General features: G+C 38.0%; 1 protein-coding gene across 2 annotated transcripts in view; it reads left to right on the top strand.

Annotated features, from left to right (window-relative positions):
- Positions 1–19,504, top strand: part of KBTBD12 (kelch repeat and BTB domain containing 12) — an 84,634-nt gene that overhangs the window by 42,324 nt on the left and 22,806 nt on the right. For both annotated transcript variants that reach the window (XM_033087806.1, XM_033087807.1), the window contains exon 5: positions 9,431–9,628. In XM_033087806.1, coding sequence (XP_032943697.1) covers positions 9,431–9,628 — 198 coding nt within the window. The remainder of the gene's footprint in view (positions 1–9,430; positions 9,629–19,504) is intronic.

The following is a 19,504-nucleotide window of genomic DNA, read 5'->3' as shown; positions in this document are numbered from 1 at the left end:
ATAGCTTTTTGATGGAGTCTTTAGGGTTTTCTATATATAGCATCCTGTCATCTGCAAAGAGTGATAATTTAACTTCTTCATTCCCAATGTGGATGCGTTTTATTTCTTTCTCTTGCTTGATTGCTCTGGCGAGGACTTCCAACACTATGTTGAAAAGCAGAGATGATAGGGGACAGCCCTGTCGTGTTCCTGAACATAACGCAAAGGGCTTCAGTTTTTCACTGTTAATTATGATACTAGCTGAGGGTTTGTCATATATGCCCTTTATTATGTTAAGGTATTTTCCTTCTATACCTATTTCATTAAGTGTTTTAATCATAAATGGATGTTGTATCTTGTCAAATGCTTTTTCTGCATCAATTGACATAATCATATGTTTTTTGTCCTTTATTTTGTTTATGTGATGTATCACATTGATGGATTTGCGGATGTTGAACCATCCTTGTGCCCCGGGGATGAACCCCACTTGGTCGTGATGAATGATCTTTTTAATGCATTGTTGTATTCGATTTGCTAGAATTTTGTTTAGGATTTTTGCATCTGTATTCATCAGAGATATTGGTCTGTAGTTTTCTTTTTTTGTGTTGTCCTTACCAGGATTTGCTATCAGGGTAATGTTGGCCTCATAAAATGAGTTAGGGAGTACTGTCTCTTCTTCAACTTTTTGGAAGAGTTTGAACAGGATTGGCATTAGATTCTCTTTGAAGGTTTGGTAGAATTCACTACTGAAGCCATCTGGTCCCGGACTTTTGCTTTTGGGAAGGTTTTGGATGACTGATTCAATTTCGTTGCTGGTGATCGGTCTGTTTAGATTTTTCAGTTCTTCATGGTTCAGCCTAGGTAGGCTATATGTTTCTAAGAACTTGTCCATTTCTTGTAGGTTATTGAATTTTGTGGCATGTAGTCCTTCATAGTATTCTTGGATGATCCTTTGTGTTTCTGTGGTGTCCGTGATAACTTCCCCTTTTTCATTTCTGATTTTGTTAATTAGTGACTTCTCTCTTTTTATCTTAGTGAGTCTAGCCAAGAGTTTGTCAATTTTGTTAATCTTTTCAAAGAACCAGCTCTTTGTCACATTAATTTTTTCTATTGTCTTTTTGTTCTCTATTTCATTTAGTTCTGCTCTGATTTCCTTTCTTCTGCTGACCTTGGGTTTCACTTGTTCTTTTTTAGTTCTTTACGGTGTAACATGAGGTTATTTATTTGGGATTTTTCTTGTTTCTTGAGATAGGACTGTAATGATATAAATTTTCTAAGCAATTTTTTAAAAACTATAAGTGTTTCTCAAATTACTGAGGTTGTTTTTTTGGGGTGGGAGAAGGGGAACAGGACTTTATTGGGGGAACAGTGTGTACTCTTGTCCTTTCAAACGTAGTTGTGGAGGGCGCAGTTCAGCTCCAGGTCCAGTTGCCATTGTTAGTTGCAGGGGGCGCAGCCCACCATCCCTTGTAGTAGTTGAACCAGCAACCTTGTGGTTGAGAGCCCACTGGCCCATGTGGGAATCAAACCGGCAGCCTTTGGCATTAGGAGCACGGAGCTCCAACTGCCTGAGTCACCCAGGCCAGCCCCTAGGTTGTTTATTAAAGTGGCAGATTCTTGGCCCTCACCCTTGGCAAATTGTGGATTGTAGGTCTGAAGTAGGACCCAGGAATCTGAATTGTAGAAAGCATCCAGGTATTTCCAGTGTGAATAATCATAGGACCACAGTTAGAGAAATACTGATACTACGAGGAATGCAAAGAGGTTATATGTTATCATATGCTCAGAATATTGACTAAGTATATGTTACATGAGCCAGGCCCTAGGATGGCTTTTAGAAAAGACACAGAGATGAATGAGACCATGTCTCTCCCTCTGGACAGCATTGTGTATCTGAGTATTCTAGGAAGAGGGGAATGGTTATTTGGTCAAAGTATCCTGACATTCCTAAGCTTCACAGCAGAGTGCCAGGTATGTTCGGATCTAACTCCAGGAGTGTTCCGGGCTTAAGTATACATTTCTTAAGCTCATGGTGAACAAGGATAGAAATATGCTTTTATAATGGCCAAAAAAGTCAGTCGATATTCCGAGTGCCTCCTTTCTCTGAGAAAAGACTTGGATTTAGAGACTCAACAGCTGAAGTGGCTTTGAACTTAAGTGAATGGCTCACCATGTTTTTGCTGTTTAAGTATACATAACATGTATTTCTAGTTAATCATGTGAAGGATTTTAACCTTGATTATCTGTCACCCTCAATGAGGAACCCAGAAATAAGTACTCTAAGAAACCAAAGTTTGGGAGACCTATGTCTCCCAAATTGCAACTTAGCTATAGTAATTTTTATCATTGATATCCTAAAAGTTCACAGAAAATTGGCAATGAAATTGTGACAATTAGTTAGAAATTGTACTTTTTTCAATCAATGTATAATTATAATTATAATGTTTTATTACATATAGTTTTGTATTTGCCTTTGATTTGCAAGAGACTGTGTCTATGGACAAAAAAAGACTCTTAAATTTGTTATTCTCTGACACCTAGTACAATCATGAGTGGATATCCAACATATAGATTACTTAAAATTAACCAGAAGTTTAAGTGTTTTTTATTCAGACAATGTTTGGAAGTTTCTCCAATGTGAAAGCCCCTGATGAACAGTGATGATAATGTTGCTGAGAATAGATGAGAAATATTTTAGGAGAATGTTGTCTCAGCCTCTGATTTAGTTGTGTATATTTGTAGAAAAGCAAAATGTTACACAGCCAAAGGGTTATGCAACTACACGTTCTATATTTGCTTTTATGAAAAAGAGGTAAATTGCTAAACACCACACCAACAGTAAGGATTTGTTCAAGAAAGCAAATCTTCAGCATGTCTTCATGCAGCCTACTGTGTAGAACCATCTATATATGTATGGTATATTGGGAAAACATCATGTTGTTACTCCTGAATACTTAAGAAAATGTTAAATTATATTTGGTATCTTCAATTCACTAAGGCAGAGAACAATATATGTTTAAAACATCATAAAATAGTTGAAACAAAAATGTTGATGCTTTAAAGAGGAAAATATCAATAATTTAAAATTGTCATTCTGAATAAAATGTATCATTATCTTCAATTAGCTTATCTTAATTCATATATGTGATCATCTTTTTAATCATTCCCTTTCTCCACCAGTTCTTGGGTAAATATGAAAATGAGCACAAATTATCACTTTCTACAAATCACCTTAATTACACCCAAGATAAATATGCCAAAGACTTTTTATGATCTTTTTATTTAATAGTTATTTAAGCAAATATTGTCAAGATATTTTAGAAGATAGACACTATGCTTGGCATCTCAAGGAATATAATGACTCATACCGTGCCTTCAAGGACTTATATCTTGTGTGTCTCCATTTATAAGCTGTGGAATACATTTAATTAATAGTTCTTGCAGGGCCACTTCGGAGGAGTATTAGTAGAAACTTCGTGTATGTTATGTTAGGTTAGGTCTAGCCCAAGTTAAGAGAAGTTAATGATACTTTAAGCAGGCAGACCTGGGAGAAAAGATGAGCCCAATGACAGACTCATACCAACAATTTCTCTCAATGTCTGGGCTGAGATTCCTATATCTTTAAGAAGATGATGTTTATAATCTGATAGGAAGTGAGTTTTTAGCTCTTTGGGTTCAGGGCTTGCCACGTTTTGGAAAGCCAGTCATCAATTTTTGTTTTGACATAAAAAGTATAAGAAAAAGACACCAGAGATCAGGATGAGGAGCTAATCTATTCATGCATTCAGTTAAATTTTTATTTCTTAACTATCTGTATTGTGTAAAAAGTGTTAGGGATACAATATGATTAGACATTATTCTGCCGTCAAGTGACTTACCATCTGATCTGATGGGGAGACATACATAAAAATAAATAAGAGCAATATACTTTACAGGAATCTTGATTTCTGTTTGGAGGACAGTGGAAGCCCAAAGGAGGGAATGGCTAATTCTTTATAGAAAAACATTAAAGATTTCTGGAGAAGGTAACTATTGAACTGAACCTTGAAAGAGGAGTAGGAATTTGTCATGTTGAGGAGAGGATGAGGAGAGTCCATTCTAGGCAGAGATCAGACGAAGCAAAGGCCTAGAGAAAAATAATTTCACCTGTTTGGGGATCTGCAAGAGGCTGAGTGTGCCCTGAGCTTCCAGTTAGGGGGAACGCAAGAGGGAGAAAGGAAGAGCAAGGAGTGTGAAGAATTAGGCAGTGGCTGGATTACCAAAGTTCTGTACACCTTTAGAAGGTATACCTGTAGAAGGGATAGATATGAGAATTGATGAGGGACAATCAACAAAATTTGGTGAATGATGAGATACAGAGATGCTGAATCCAGGACAATAGTGGTGGTATTCATCTGAGGCTGAGTCCTGTCACCTCTGACGTGTTGTGACATCTATAGGTCATCTACTGAACTTGCTCCTGCCCACTATTCCCAGGCTCTCCCTTCCTTATTGGCTCAGCCTTCAGAACTGCTGGGACCTGCAAGACAAGCTGTTGAAGAGGGATAGGGAAGAAACAAACAAAAGATGAGCATAGGATCTGGAAGACCTGACAGGGTAAGGCCCAGAATTGACTGGCACATTGAAACACACTGAGGCCCAGTATTGGATCAAGACATACAAGTAAAGCGCAGGGGTTATTCAGAACCAGATGGGGCAGCAATTTTGTAATTGCAGCTTATTTGGTACCCCGGGCACAGCACTGGAAATTTTTATTCAACTGTCTACATTTCCACTTGAAATGTATTTCCACTTCCAATGGAAATATAGACATTTTAAGTACTTGATTTTCCCTCCAAAATCAAGGAGAGTCAAGCTCTAACAAATGGAACTTGGTCTTCCTTTACAGCTCTTTTATTTGATTTTCATGATAATCTGTTTTGAGGAGCAAACAAAAGGCAGACATATGACAGTTTTCTTAGCCTGGCAAGAAAAAACTAGCAAAAGACAGTCAAGGGTTAGCAGGTGAAGGGAATGGCCTCAATAGAAGTGATGACTATGGACCAATGTTCTGTAGGCCCAAAACACACTATATGTAGATCAGCATTGCTTGGTATAACCCAGAATTTTGTAAAAAGCAGGCAGGTAAGTCTGCTTTCAACCCTGTCCTGAAGGACTATTTTCTGAAAATACCAAAGAGACACCTTTGTTAAACTAAAAAAAGGACAAGAAACTAGGTTTATGTCTTCTAGGGTCTTAGGCTCCAAATCTGGAACTGTAAAATGAGAGTTGAAAAAACTAGAGAGCAGACAACTGGAGTGAGAATGAAATTGTCACAAGCATTATATTAGCAGTGAATAGATTGTATTTGACATGCAGGTCAGAAAGCAGCCCAGCCACTCAGATTTGTGGGCCAGCTTCACTCCTGGCAGCTGATGGAATGCAAAATCCTTTTCTAGTTTGTATGATGTCGTCTGACAGTTCTACCTCTCTCAAATGTTTATGACCAGATGAGTTCCTCTAAATCTCATCAGGGAGCTTTTCTCCCCACCTGAAGGCTGAAAGGAAGGCTCAGCTTATTTTTCAGCCCTTTGACCTTCTGATTGTCTCTATTCAAACTTGAAAGAAACTTTTAAGAGCGATTTGACCATACGGTCAGTAAGTCATCAATCATATGAAAATAATAAATTGAGAGTAAGCAAATGTAGGATTTCAGCAAATGTAGGATTTCAGCAACTGCAGTAAACACTGGTTTAATTATGCAACATTCTAGAATACGAAAGAGAAAGAATGAACATTATTGAGTACCTACTACATGCTAGCCATTTTATTTACAAGCAGTACATGAGAATAAAGAAAAGAAAATTCCTGTAGCAATACTTGTGAATAGGTATACAGCAAATGTGAGCTCCTCCTTAACCTTCTCCACCTTTACATAATTATCTAATAATTTAATCTTCGCAACAATTTATGACATTGATATTATTATTTGTTAACTTACAGATGAGAACATTGAGGCTTAGAGAAATTACATTGACCAGAGTTGTCCAGCTAGTAAGTGATGACACAGGCACATGAATCAGAGTCTGTCTTTTTCCAAAGGCCTACGTGTTTTTTCTGTGACACCTGGGAGCCTACATCTGAGTAAATATATTTGCTAAAGCTTGTTTTTAAAGCTTGTTTAGCAATGCAAGCAACTTTGGCAGCTTGTCTGAAAGACTAGAGAATCCTCCTCTTTTGGATCCAGCCCAGGGGAGAATAGAGTAAGAGTAAATCTGCCACCTGAAGGCAGCCCTGCAGGCACAAGGGCATGGGAGCCAGCACCATTGTATTCAAGGCACCTTCGATGGCAAATCTTTGGAGAATGTCAGAGAAGTACCATTCCTCCTCTGCCCTCAACCAGCTCCTACCAGGCTTTGCATGGGGAAAGGTTCCTCCTGTACCCACTAAAAGGAAAGAATCTATAATAGCCAAACAAAAGAAGAGCAGGTCTTCATCTATGTAGAAATAAAAAAGAGGAGAGAGAAACATTGTTCTCTTCTATAGTCCCTCCCCACACACACCAAAAAAAACACAAAGGTATGTCTTTTGCATTTGAGGTCCATTTGGATATGACTCAAAAAGATAATTTCATTTGTTTGGTTTTGAATAAAGAAAATCAGGCTCAGAGGTTCTGGTAGCATATAAATTAAAGATATGGAAGTATCTCATTGAAATTCTAAAGATATGCTGATCCTACCCTAGGATTCATCTCATCAAAAGAGTTCTCTTAAAAAGAAACAAGCTTTATCCTATATCCAGGTTATTAAAAAAAAAAAAAAAAAGTTCTCTTGTGGTGCTGGTGCTGACTTATTAATAAGGATCATGCTTTTATTTGATTATTTATCTAATCAGGGTTCACCTTCAGTTTAAGCTCATTAAGTATGCTGTTAATCATCTTGCAAAAAGTGTACTTGCTTGTGGAATTACACCCAAGTAAGACAGAGAATGTTTTCAGGCGTTAATGGTCAGAAACAAAGACAGAGTGCCCTATATAAGCCCATGTTGCCCTTGAGTGGAGCATGTAAACCGTCTGCCAACCAAATAGAAAGGACACATTTAAAAGGTTGGTTTTGTAGAGTAAAGGCTGACATTATAATTAAATATACTTAGTAACAGAGAAATAAAAATGATAAGCATTCTAATTATTCCAAAACCAAGAGATTAATACCCATTCTTTATGTGCATTATTTTGGGGAAGTTTTTCTAATGGACTTTTTATGTGAAACTTCTGAATTACATTCAGGTGTTGGTTGCTCAGTGTTCCCCTGCCTGACTCCCAGTAACTTTCATTTAACCTGTTTGCTTCTACTTCTGAAGTGGTTGTAATATAAACCAGCCTAATAATATCTCTTTTGGGTCTTGTAGCACAGGTAACTAAATCATCTCGTTCTCACCTGATAGGTGGTTGCCAGGTTTAACTGCTACAGATAAATCTTCTTCTTTAAGGCCATCTTGACCCACAAATAAGAAATTCCACTTTTTGTTGGACTAAGGAACATCTAGCGACCACAGTACTACTTTGAAAAAGGGCCCATGAATAGCAGAGTTGTGCAGTTAACCAAGGCCAGTGTGTCCCCTCCTTGGAAACAAACGTTGCAGCTCAGATTTGGCACTGTAATGAGCTAAATTATTTACCCAGCAGGATAAGAGAGAAAGCAACTAAGAGCTTCCTGAGTTTATAGCCTCCATCCCTTGATTCATGCTGAGACAGGAAACAGACCAGGCTCCATCAGCAAAGAGAAAAAAGAAGACTTCCTCCAAATTCCTCTTTCATCACCTCTTATGCCTAGCCTAAGTCCCAACCATGGTGAAAATAAGCTATTCCCATCAGTCTTCTTGGATTCACTAAGTGCTATGTGTCAGGCACTGTGAAATCTAAGGTGTGTAAAAACTGGCCTTTCGCCTCTGTGAGCTTACAGAACATCCACTTGGACAGACCAGGAAAGCATAGGAAAAGTTAAATTTCTCATTCATCCATTACAGATGCACACGTGTCGGCACTGTGCTAGGTACTGAGGATGCATTACCGAAGACAGATTGAAAAGCAGGTGATAATAAAAATACCATCTGACTAGTCCAATGATGGGCAAAAAGTGTTAAGTAACAGTGAAAGAAGGAATGCCATGAGAAGATATGTGACTGATTTCTCAGTGAGTGATACATTCAGTAAATGCCATGAGATCTGAGCTGTTCTTAGTTTTGGTTTTGGTACTGCTGTAAACAACATAGCCAAGCACCAGTCTACACTCCACAAATGCAATGACTCTTCCAGGACCCTTTCTACAGGTAAGAGAGCTGGTTTAGCCTGAGGCCAGCACTTTAAAGTCTTTTTGATTGGTCATGCAGATCAGGGTCATCAGACTGGGTCTGCATGGAATTCGATCACTGAGGAGAGGACTGTCTGCAAGTACAGCAGTGTCTCTCCTTTCAGGGAATTCAGTTCAGTCTCAGGAGCCTTCAGGTCAGGAAATATGGCCGTGGTGTTTAAGAACTTTCATTGTGGGACTTAGAAGGAGAGAATAAAACAGGTCACCTATAAACTTGTGTTTCTTATTACAGTGTGTTGCAAATTCTTACACAATTACTTTTCCCATGGAGGTTTATACTTAACGTCATAATTATGTAAATGATATCTCTGTTACTTCTTACAGTCTCTGTACTTCTAAGTTTAATTTGTATCTCTTTTAAGGTACCTGTCATGATCTCCTTTATCTATTTATTTACATACACGGCTCTTTCCACCCCATTAATTTTTTAATTGCAAGAAATGTGCATTATTCATCTTTCCAAACTCCTTATCACTTAGCACATTGCCTTGCATATATTAGGCAGTCAGTGAATATCTGTTGAATGAACTGTATCATCCAAAAGTGGAAGTGCACTGGGCGTTTGTATTTGGGGCCTTCCTTTGACCCCCAAACCTGAAATTTACCAAATAACGGCCCTTCATTAATGGGGAACGATTCATGCAACTTAAGAAGAGAGGAAGAGACAGGATTGCAGTGATGAGGAAGGGAAAGGACACATCCCTAGCTAGCCAGATCAGTGAAATCATTGCTAATGATCAATAAGAAGGCAGATGTCCAAGTCAAGTTACCCTCACATTAAAACCCGGAGTTCTCATTCTAAAGGGTGTGCTCATTGTGTCAACCAGTGTTGGATGTTGTAGAATATAAAGCCTCCAGTGGGATCAGCTTCATGAATAAGAACAAACAGATGAAACACTATGAATAAAAATGACATTAAATTTGGCTCTAGAGTGTGTAGTAGATCATTATTGCTTAGAAATTATCTTAGAAGTAGCACCAGGCAAGAAAGAGAAAAGTCAAAGGCCCATAAACCTGTGATACAAACCATAGCAGGAAGTGGGTGCTCTCCACAACGAAGTTTCAGTTCTTAGTCATCTCATTCTGTGTATCATTCTCTACAGGTGGAATTGGCTGCATGGGTCGAGACAAGGGCCAGGTTCGAAAGTGCCTTGATGTGGTGGAAATCTATAATCCTGATGGGGACTTTTGGAGAGAGGGCCCACCTATGCCAAGTCCCCTGCTCTCTCTTCGAACCAATTCTACCAATGCAGGAGTAGTGGATGGGAAGCTGTATGTCTGTGGAGGATTCCGTGGAGCAGGTACTGATCCAGTTTGAAATGTGTGGTAACCTCCTTTGATGTTGATCTGACCCTTAACTGATCCAGTCACCAAGGAATAATCCTGAGAGCAGCATGAGCACTGGCAAAAGCATGGATTTCTTTTCTTTTTTTTTTTTTTTTTAAAGATTTTATTGGGGAAGGGGAACAGGACTTTATTGGGGAACATATACTTCCAGGACTTTTCCAAGTCCAGTTGTTGTCCTTTCATCTTAGTTGTGGAGGGCTCCAGGTCCCATTGTTAGTCGCAGGGGGCGCAGTCCACCATTCCTTGCAGGAGTCGAACCAGCAACCTTGTGGTTGAGATCCCGCGCTCCAAACAACTGAGCCATTTGGCCACCAGGAGCTGAGCAGCAGCTCATTGACTTCATTCTAGTTGCGGAGGGTGCAGTTTGCTGGCCTATGTGGGAATCAAACCGGCAGCCCCGTTGTCCAGAGCTCGCGCTCTAACCAACTGAGCCACCCGTCGGCCGAAGCATGGATTTTTAGAGTTCAACAATCTTGAGCCACTCACTGAGCTTTTGAACTTGAGTTTCCACATCTACAAAATGGAGCTACTACCTATAAGGACTATTGTAAAAATGAAATGAGATCTAGTTTATAATGTGAATATGAAGGTAAATGGGAGAGGGATTGTAGGACAAAGGAGAAATTTAAAAACATGAAGAACAGGTGGAAATAGAAGAATGACCAGAAGTGTTGGGTTTTATCACTGTCTATTGGTCAAGATATTCTGCCCTCAGAAGATTCTCTTATTCCTACTCCACTACTACCACTTGAAATAAATTGCTTGAAAGCATTTCTAAAATAATACCTAACACATATACTTAATACCAAACTTAGTTTCCATAAATATAATTGTAGCATCCTTGAAATCTACAGTATGGATTTATAATTTTTAAAGTTACAGGGACATTTTAAAATATACACAAATCGAATAAGCAACTGTCTCCAAAGTTTGAATAGTTGCATCAGTAAAAAATGCAAAATGAAGTAATATTCGAAATTACTAACTGTTTAATTCTAGCCTCAGAAATAGAAGCACTAGGCCAATACATGTCCATGAAAAACATGCCTTAAAAGCACTTAAAATTTTGGAAATGTGCCATATTAAAATAAAGCTGTGACACTGCAGCAAAGCAAAGCCTTTTATAAGCCTACCTTCATTTTTACAGCACACAATTATATATAAGTAAAAATCAAGTTTATGTAAGTAAAAAATAAAGTGTACAGCATTGGGAGTGGAGACAGTGGAAATGGGATGGCTCGGTGAGATGTCAGAGAGATAGTGGAGACGGGGGGAGGGGGTCCACAGTGTGAGGGATATAAATGATAAACGTCTAAGAAAAAAATAAAAACAAACTCATAGACACAGACAATAGTTTAGTGGTTACCAGAGGGTAAGGGAAGTGGGGGGTGGGAGATGAGGGTAAGGGGGATCAAATATATGGTGATGGAAGGAGAACTGACTCTGGGTGGTGAACACACAATGTAATTTATAGATGATGTGATACAGAATTGTACACCTGAAATCTACGTAATTTTACTAACAATTGTCACCCCAATAAATTTTAAAAAATAAAAATAAAAATAAAAAAATAAAAGAGACTTAGACAATATATGAACTAAATACAATGAGTGGGCCTTATTTGGCTCTTGGTTCAAACAAATCTTGGTAAAAAGATATTTTTCTGATAATCTAGGAAATTTGAATATGGACTGGAACATTAGATGGTATTAAGAAATTGTTCATTTTGTTAGGTTATGAAAATATTGGCATTACAGTTTTATATAAAGGAAAACAGAAAAGGAGAACCATTCTTAACAAGTAGAGATTGTTTAGAAGTATTTATGAATGAAAATGATATGATACCTATAATTTGCTTTAATCTACTCTAATCTAATAAACTTTTTTTTATTAAAGTTTATTGGGGTAACAATTGTTGGTAAAGTTACATAGATACAGGTGTACAATTCTGTAATACATCATCTATACATCCCATTGAGTGTTCACCATCCAGAGTCAGTTCTTCCATCACCATATATTTGATCCCCTTTACCCTCATCTACCTCCCCCCTCCCCTTACCCTCTGGTAACCACTAAACTATTGTCTGTGTCTATGAGTTTTTGTTTCTCATTTGTTTGTCTTGTTCTTTTATTGCTTTTGGTTTATATACCACATATCAGTGAAATCATATGGTTCTCTGCTTTTTCTGTCTGACTTATTTCGCTTAGCGTCATACTCTCAAGATCCATCCATGTTGTCACAAATGGTCCTATTTCATCTTTTCTTACTGCCAAATAGTGTTCCATTGTATATATATACCACAACTTCTTTATCCATTCATCTATCGAAGGACATTTTGGTTGTTTCCATGTCTTGGCCACCGTAAACAAAGCTGCAATGAACATTGGAGCACACGTGTCTTTATGTATAGATGTTTTCAGATTTTTTGGGTAGATACCCAGGAGAGGGTTGCTGGGTCATATGGTAATTCTATTTGTAATTTTTTGAGGAACCTCCACACTGCCTTCCATAGGGGCTGCACCAGTCTGCATTCCCACCAACAGTGTATGAGGCTTCCCTTTTCTCCACAGACTCTCCAATTCTTGTACTATTTGTCTTGTCAATGATAGCCTTTCTAACTGGTGTAAGGTGATATCTCATTGTGGTTTTTATTTGCATTTCTCTGATGATTAGTGATGTGGAGCATTTTTTCATATGTCTATGTGCCATTTGTATGTCCTCCTTGGAGAAATGTCTCTTCAGTTCCTCTGCCCATTTTTCAATTGGGTTGTTTGTATTTTTGTTGTTGAGTTGCATGAGTTCCTTGTATATTTTGGATATTAGCCCCTTATCGGAGGCACTGTTTGCAAAAATCTTCTCCCATTCAGTTGGTTGCCTCTTTATTTTGTCGATGGTTTCTTTTGCTGTGCAGAAGCTTTTAAGTTTGATATAGTCCCATTTATTTATTTTAGCTTTTACTTCCCTTGCCTTTGGAGTCAAATTCATGAAATGCTCTTTGAACCTATGTCTTCTCCTATGCTGTTTATTGTTTCAGGTCTCATGCTTAAGTCTTTGATCCATTTTGAATTAATTTTGGTACATGGTAACAGATGTAGTTACCATGGTACATAGTAGTCCAGTTTCATTCATTTGCACGTGGCTTTCCAATTCTGCCTTCATCATTTTTTGAAGAGGCTGCCTTTTCTCCATTGTATGTTTTTTGCTTCTTTATCAAAAATTGTCTGTCCATATTTATATGGTTTTATTTCTGGGTTCTCAATTATATTCCACTGGTCTATGTGTCTGTTTTTATGCCAATACCATGCTGTTTTGATTATTGTTGCCCTGTAGTACAAGCTAAAGTCAGGGAGTTTGATACCTCCAGTATTTTTCTTTTTTCTTAAGATTGCTTTGGCTATTCGGGGTCTTTTGTGGTTCTAAACAAATCTGATGATTTTTTTGTTCTATTTCTTTAAAAAATGCCATTGGGATTTTGATGGGGATTGCATTAAATCTGTATATTTTTTGGGTAATATGGCCATTTTCACTATTTTGCTTCTTCCAATCCATGAGCACGAAATGTCTTTCCATTTCTTTGTCTCTTCTTCAATTTCTTTGAAAAATGTCTTACAGTTTTCAACATATAGGTCTATCACATTCGTGGTTAAGTTTATTCCTAGGTATTTTATTCTTTTTGCAAAAGGAATTGTTGTTTTCATTTCTTTTTCTGAGATTTCATTGTTAGTATATAGGAATGCAATGGACTTTCGTACGTTGATTTTGTAGCCGGCAACTTTACTGTATTCATTGATTGTTGCTAATAGCTTTTTGGTGGAATCTTTAGAGTTTTCTATATATAGCATCATGTCATCGGCAAAGAGTGACAATTTAGATTCTTCATTCCCAATTTGAATGCCTTTTATATCTTTCTCTTGCCTGATTGCTCTGGCGGGACTTCCAACACTATGTTGAAAAGCCCAGGTGATAGCACAAAAGTCCAGGACCAGATGGCTTCACTAGTGAATTCTACCAAACCTTCAAAGAGGATCTAATACCTGTCCTGCTCAAACTCTTCCAAAAAACTGAAGAAGAGACAGTACTCCCTAACTCGTTTTATGAGGCCAACATTACCCTGATACCAAAACCTGCTAAGGACAACACAAAAAAAGAAAATTATAGACCAATATCTCTGATGAATACAAATGCAAAAATCCTAAACAAAATTCTAGCATATCGAATGCAACAATGCATTAAAAAGATTATTCATCACGACCAAATGGGGTTTATCCCAGGGGCACAAGGATGGCTCAACATCCGCAAATCCATCAATGTGATACATCACATAAACAAAATAGAGGACAAAAATCATATGATTGTATCAATTGATGCAGAAAAAGCATTTGACAAGATACAACATCCATTTATGATTAAAACACTTAATAAAATAGGTATAGAAGGAAAATACCTTAACATAATAAAGGCCATATATGACAAACCCTCAGCTAATATCATAATTAACAGTGAAAAACTGAAGCCCTTTGCTCTACGTTCAGGAACACGACAGGTCTGTCCCCTATCACCTCTGCTTTTCAGCATAGTGTTGGAAGTCCTCGCAAGAGAAAGAAATAAAAGGCATTCAAATTGGGAATGAAGAATCTAAATTGTCACTCTTTGCCAATGACATGATGCTATATATAGAAAACACTAAAGACTCCACCAAAAAGCTATGAGACAATGATATACCAAAGTTATGAATCCTTACTGAGCTGTTTGTACAGTGCTGCCAATGTAAGTGCACAGAGGCAAGTTCGTGAACCTAATTGTCAGACCTCGTATGTATCCCTGTGTTCATTGCAGCATTATTTACATTAGCCAAGATAAGGAAGCAGCCTAACTGTTCATAGTTAGATGAATGGATAATGAAAATGTGATATATATATATATATATATATATATATATGTGTGTGTGTGTGTGTGTGTGTGTGTGTATATATATATATATATATATATATATAATGGAATATTACTCAGCCATAAAAAGAATGAAATCTTGCCTCTTGTGACAATATGGATAGACCTAGAGGGTGTTATGCTAAGTGAGATAAGTCAGACAGAGAAAGACATATACCATATAATTTTACTTATATGTGGAATCTAAAAAAAAAAAACCCCAAAATAAATGAACAAACAAAATAGAAACAAACCCATAGATACAGAGAACGAACTGATGGTTGCCAGATGGGAGAGAGGGTGAAGGTGAAAAGGATTAAAATGTACAAATTGCCAGTCTTAAAAACAATCATGGGGATGTAAAGTACACACCATAGAGAATATAGTCAATAATATTGTAATAACTATGTATGGTGTTAGATGGGTACTAGATTTATTTGGGTGATCACTGCATAATTTATATAAATGAGTCATCATTATGTTGTACACCTGAAACTAACATAATATTGCATGTCAACTGTAAAAAAATTTAAAATATTATTTATAGATACAGGGCTCGATGCCAGAAGAATCAGCCACAGTTGTAAAAGGAGCAGTAAATTGGGAGTAGGGTAGGAGACAACTGTTTTTATGTTTTGTAAAGCTGCTTGACTCTTTAAATGATGTGCATGTATAACAGATAAAACAAAAAATGTAAATATATAAATATATTACATATAATAGAGGAATAATGAAGGCTGTATTAAGGAAAATATTAATAGGAAAGTCTGTTGGAAGATTATTCCTCGTGGGTCTCATCCATTTCTGCATCTCTTTTGAGCAGAGACACTGTCTAACTTTGCTCTGGCTATATTTTTAAACATGTTTGTATAGCATACGGCCTTAAAATGTAGAGCTAGTATCTCTCTCTGTAGCAAAGGGCATGCATGCTTACTGGTCATTATAAAAGCTTCAGGTTCCCTAAGCTCAAGGTTCCTCTCCTGTAAAGCAGGCCACTGATTTGTGCAGGTGTCACCTGGCATTCTTCATGTTGCCCTTTGGGAACTGGGTCTCAAATAACTGCAATTTTTAAAATGCTGATATACTGGCTGCTACTTGTGCAATGAGTAACACTATCTTTCATCTCTGATCCAGGAGTTTCTTGTCATCTGTGAAATGTAGCAAGCTTACTTGTAAAAATCTCAGACTCTTCATAGTTCTTGAGAGAATTCTGGGACTCACCAGGAAAAAAAAAATCTGTTTTCTCCACCTCCAATAGAGTGAGGACACCAACATTATGTTTCAAAATGGTCAGAGATCATAATACCAATCCTTCACAATCTTAAAAAATATTGAAGAGGAGGGATCATTTCCCAACTCAGTTTATGTGGACAGTATTTCCCTAATACCAAAACTAGACAAAGACATTGAAAGAAAACTACAGGCCAATATCCCTTATGAATATAGACACAAAAAATCTCAACAGAGTAAAGGCAAAATGGAGGCATGAGGTGAGCCTCTGTTAAGCTACCCTGGAATTTACAACTAATCAAACAACAATAACTCCACAAAGAACTCCCTGCACAGCAGACATTGAAGACGAAGAGGCCCACTACTGAATTCACCTAAAGGAGGGCGAATCGCACAAGCAGGGGAGGAGGGAAGGGAGAAGTGCGGAGACAAAGCCCTGCAGGCGCAGGACGCAGACCTAGCTCATTGCTCCGAGCTCGCTGCATCCCGGAACTACCGCAGCTGCGGGAGAGGGAAGAACTCGGACAGCTAGGGCTCCGTTTATGGCCCACAGGGCTGAGGGGGGAGCACATAACATGGCTGAACCCAACACTCACGGCAGAGACCTCAGAGAAAAGACTGAGGAAAGAAGGCTGAAAATGGTGGTTTAAGCCCTCACTGCAGGGCAGAGAACGGAAGCCTTAGGCACTGAGACTAGCCGCCCCTTCCCTACCCTCCCAGAGCTTGCCCCGCCCCCACCTGGCCAGTCCTAGAAGCGGAACACTAGCAGTGTCAGATCGAAAGAACAGAATATTTGCTGTTCTGAGAACTGTGGACCGCAGACACAGATTCGCAGCACAATTAGTTCCGGCAAAGGGGAGGGAGTTGTGGAAGCAGGACCGGCTGTGGTGGTCGTTGCCGCCATTGCTCTGGGCCACCTCTCACAACTCACCCCGCCCCTGGCCCCACTTATCTGGGCGGATCCCTGCAGGAGTAAATAGAACTGCTGAAACAGACGGGCTCTGAATCTGGTGCAGGAAGAGCTTTGGAACTTCAACAGCTCTCCGCATACCCACATGGACAGTGCGCCCTGTGACCCAAGTAAACTATTAACAGAGGAGAAGCCGGTCTCCCAGGGAATCCCCCCATTGTGTGAGAAGCTGGAATAGTGCAGAGAAAACATAGCACTACCATGTGAGAGAGAAAAAAAGGCTGCAGTCGGAGAGAAAATAAAATATTCTACCAACAAGTACTGAAAAACAAAAAAAAGACCTCTTCCTATCAATCTGTTGCAGAAGCCACTCCTGTAGATGTCTAGGAAGAGAAACAATAAATCAGTAATTGCCATGAATAACCAAGGCAACAAGACAGCTCAGAAAGAAACTGAAAAGTCTCCAGAAAAGGAACTTAAAGATATGGAAATATGTGACTTAAATGACAGAGAATTCAAGATTGCAGTTCTGAAAAAACTCAACGAGATGCAAGAAAACACAGAAAGGCAGTTTAATGAACTCAGAAACACAATCAAAGAACAACATGAGCATTTTACGAAAGAGATTGAAATTTTAGAAAAGAACCAAATAGAATTTCTGGAGATTAAGTACTCAATAGAAGTAATTAAGAATGAAATAGCCAGCTTAGGTAGTAGAGTTGACCACATGGAGGAAAGAATCAGTGACATCGAAGATAGAAACCTGGAAATGACACAGATGGAAGAAGAAAGAGACTTGAGACTTAAAAGAAATGAAAGAAGTCTACAAGAACTTTCTGACTCCATCAGAAAGAGCAATAAGAATAATGGGCATAATAGAAGGAGAAGAAAGAGAGAAGGAAACAGAGAATATATTCAAAAAAAATTGTCAATGAGACTTCCCAAACTTGTGGACAGAACTGGATCCTCGAATCCAAGAATCAAATAGAACACCTAATTACCTCAATCCCAACAGGCCTTCTCCAAGGCACATTGTATTAAAGCTGTCTAAAATCAACGACAAAGAAAGAATCCTCAAGGAAGCCAGGGAAAAGAAGACGGTAAACTACAAAGGACAGCCCATTAGATTATCATCAGATTTTTCAGCAGAAACTCTACATGCCAGGAGGCAGTGGAACCAAATATTCAAACTATTGAAAGAGAGAAATTATGAGCCAAGAATAATGTATCCAGCAAAGATATCCTTTAGATATGAAGGAGGAATACAGACCTTTCCAGACATACAGAAGCTGAGGGAATTTTCTAATACACGACCTGCACTACAAGAAATACTAAGAGAGGCTATTCGACCACCATCAACAGGGACAACTTGTGGCAACCAAAACATAAAAAGGGGGAGACTGAAGGCCTGAACCAGAATATGGGAATGGAGAAAGTAAGCGTGCTGAAAAAAATGGAATACTCTAAATATCAAACTTTCTTTTACATAAACTTAAGGATAACCACTCAAAAAAAATCCAGAACTGAAATATATACTGTAATAAAAGAAGAAACAGAGGGAAACATCATAGAATACCACCACACAAAATAATAGACAACAACAAAAAGCAAAGAAACAATGGAGACACAGCCTTGCCAGAAAACTAAATATAACATGACAGAAAATCCTCACATATCAATAATCACCCTAAATGTAAATGGACTGAACTCACCAATAAAAAGGCACAGAGTAGCAGAATGGATCAAAAAACTAAATCCAACCATATGCTGTCTCCAAGAGACACATCTCAGCTACAATTACAAGCATAGACTCAAAGTGAAAGGGAGGAAATTGACACTCCAAGCAAATGGTACCCAGAGAAAATCAGGTGTAGCCATAATGATATCAGATGAAACAGACTTCAGGGTGAAAAAGGTAACGAGAGACAAAGATGGACATTTCATAATGGTAAAGGGGACTATACAACAAGAAGACATAACAGTCAACAATATTTATGCCCCCAATCAGGGAGCACCAAAATATACCAAGCAACTACTAACAGAACTAAAGGGAGAAATTGACCAAAACACAATTATACTAGGGGACCTAAATACATCACTGACAGCTATGGATAGATCATCCAAAGAGAAAAAAATAACGAAATAGCAGTGTCCATTGTAAATGACACATGAGATGAAATGGACATAGTTGACATATTTAGAGCACTTCATGCTAAAACATCAGACTATACATTCTTTTCTAGTGTACATGGAACATTCTCAAGGATAGACCATGTATTGGGACATAAAATCAGCCTCAACAAATTTAAGAAAATTGAAATCATACCAGGCATATTCTCTGATCACAAGGCTTTGAAATTGGATATCAACTGCAAAAAGAAAGCAGGAAAAAACACAAGTACATGGAGATTAAACAACATACTTTTAAAGAACGACTGGGTCAAAGAAGAAATTAGAGGAGATATCAAAAGATACATAGAAACAAATGACAATGAAAATACATCCTACCAAAATTTTTGGGATGCAGCGAAAGCAGTTTGAAGAGGGAAATTTATATCATTACAGGCCTATCTCAAGAAACAAGAAAAATCCCAAATAAATAACTTCATGTTACACCTGAAAGGACTAGAAAAAGAAGAACAAGTGAAACCCAAGGTCAGCAGAAGAAAGGAATTAAAATTAAGAGCAGAACTAAGTGAAATAGAGAACAAAAAGACAAAAGAAAAAATTAATGTGACAAAGACCTGGTTCTTTGAAAAG

Source organism: Rhinolophus ferrumequinum, chromosome 19 (assembly GCF_004115265.2).
Source record: "Rhinolophus ferrumequinum isolate MPI-CBG mRhiFer1 chromosome 19, mRhiFer1_v1.p, whole genome shotgun sequence".
Taxonomy (NCBI): domain Eukaryota; kingdom Metazoa; phylum Chordata; class Mammalia; order Chiroptera; family Rhinolophidae; genus Rhinolophus; species Rhinolophus ferrumequinum.
Note: the sequence above shows the minus strand (reverse complement) of the source record. Positions and strands in the feature narration are given on the sequence as shown.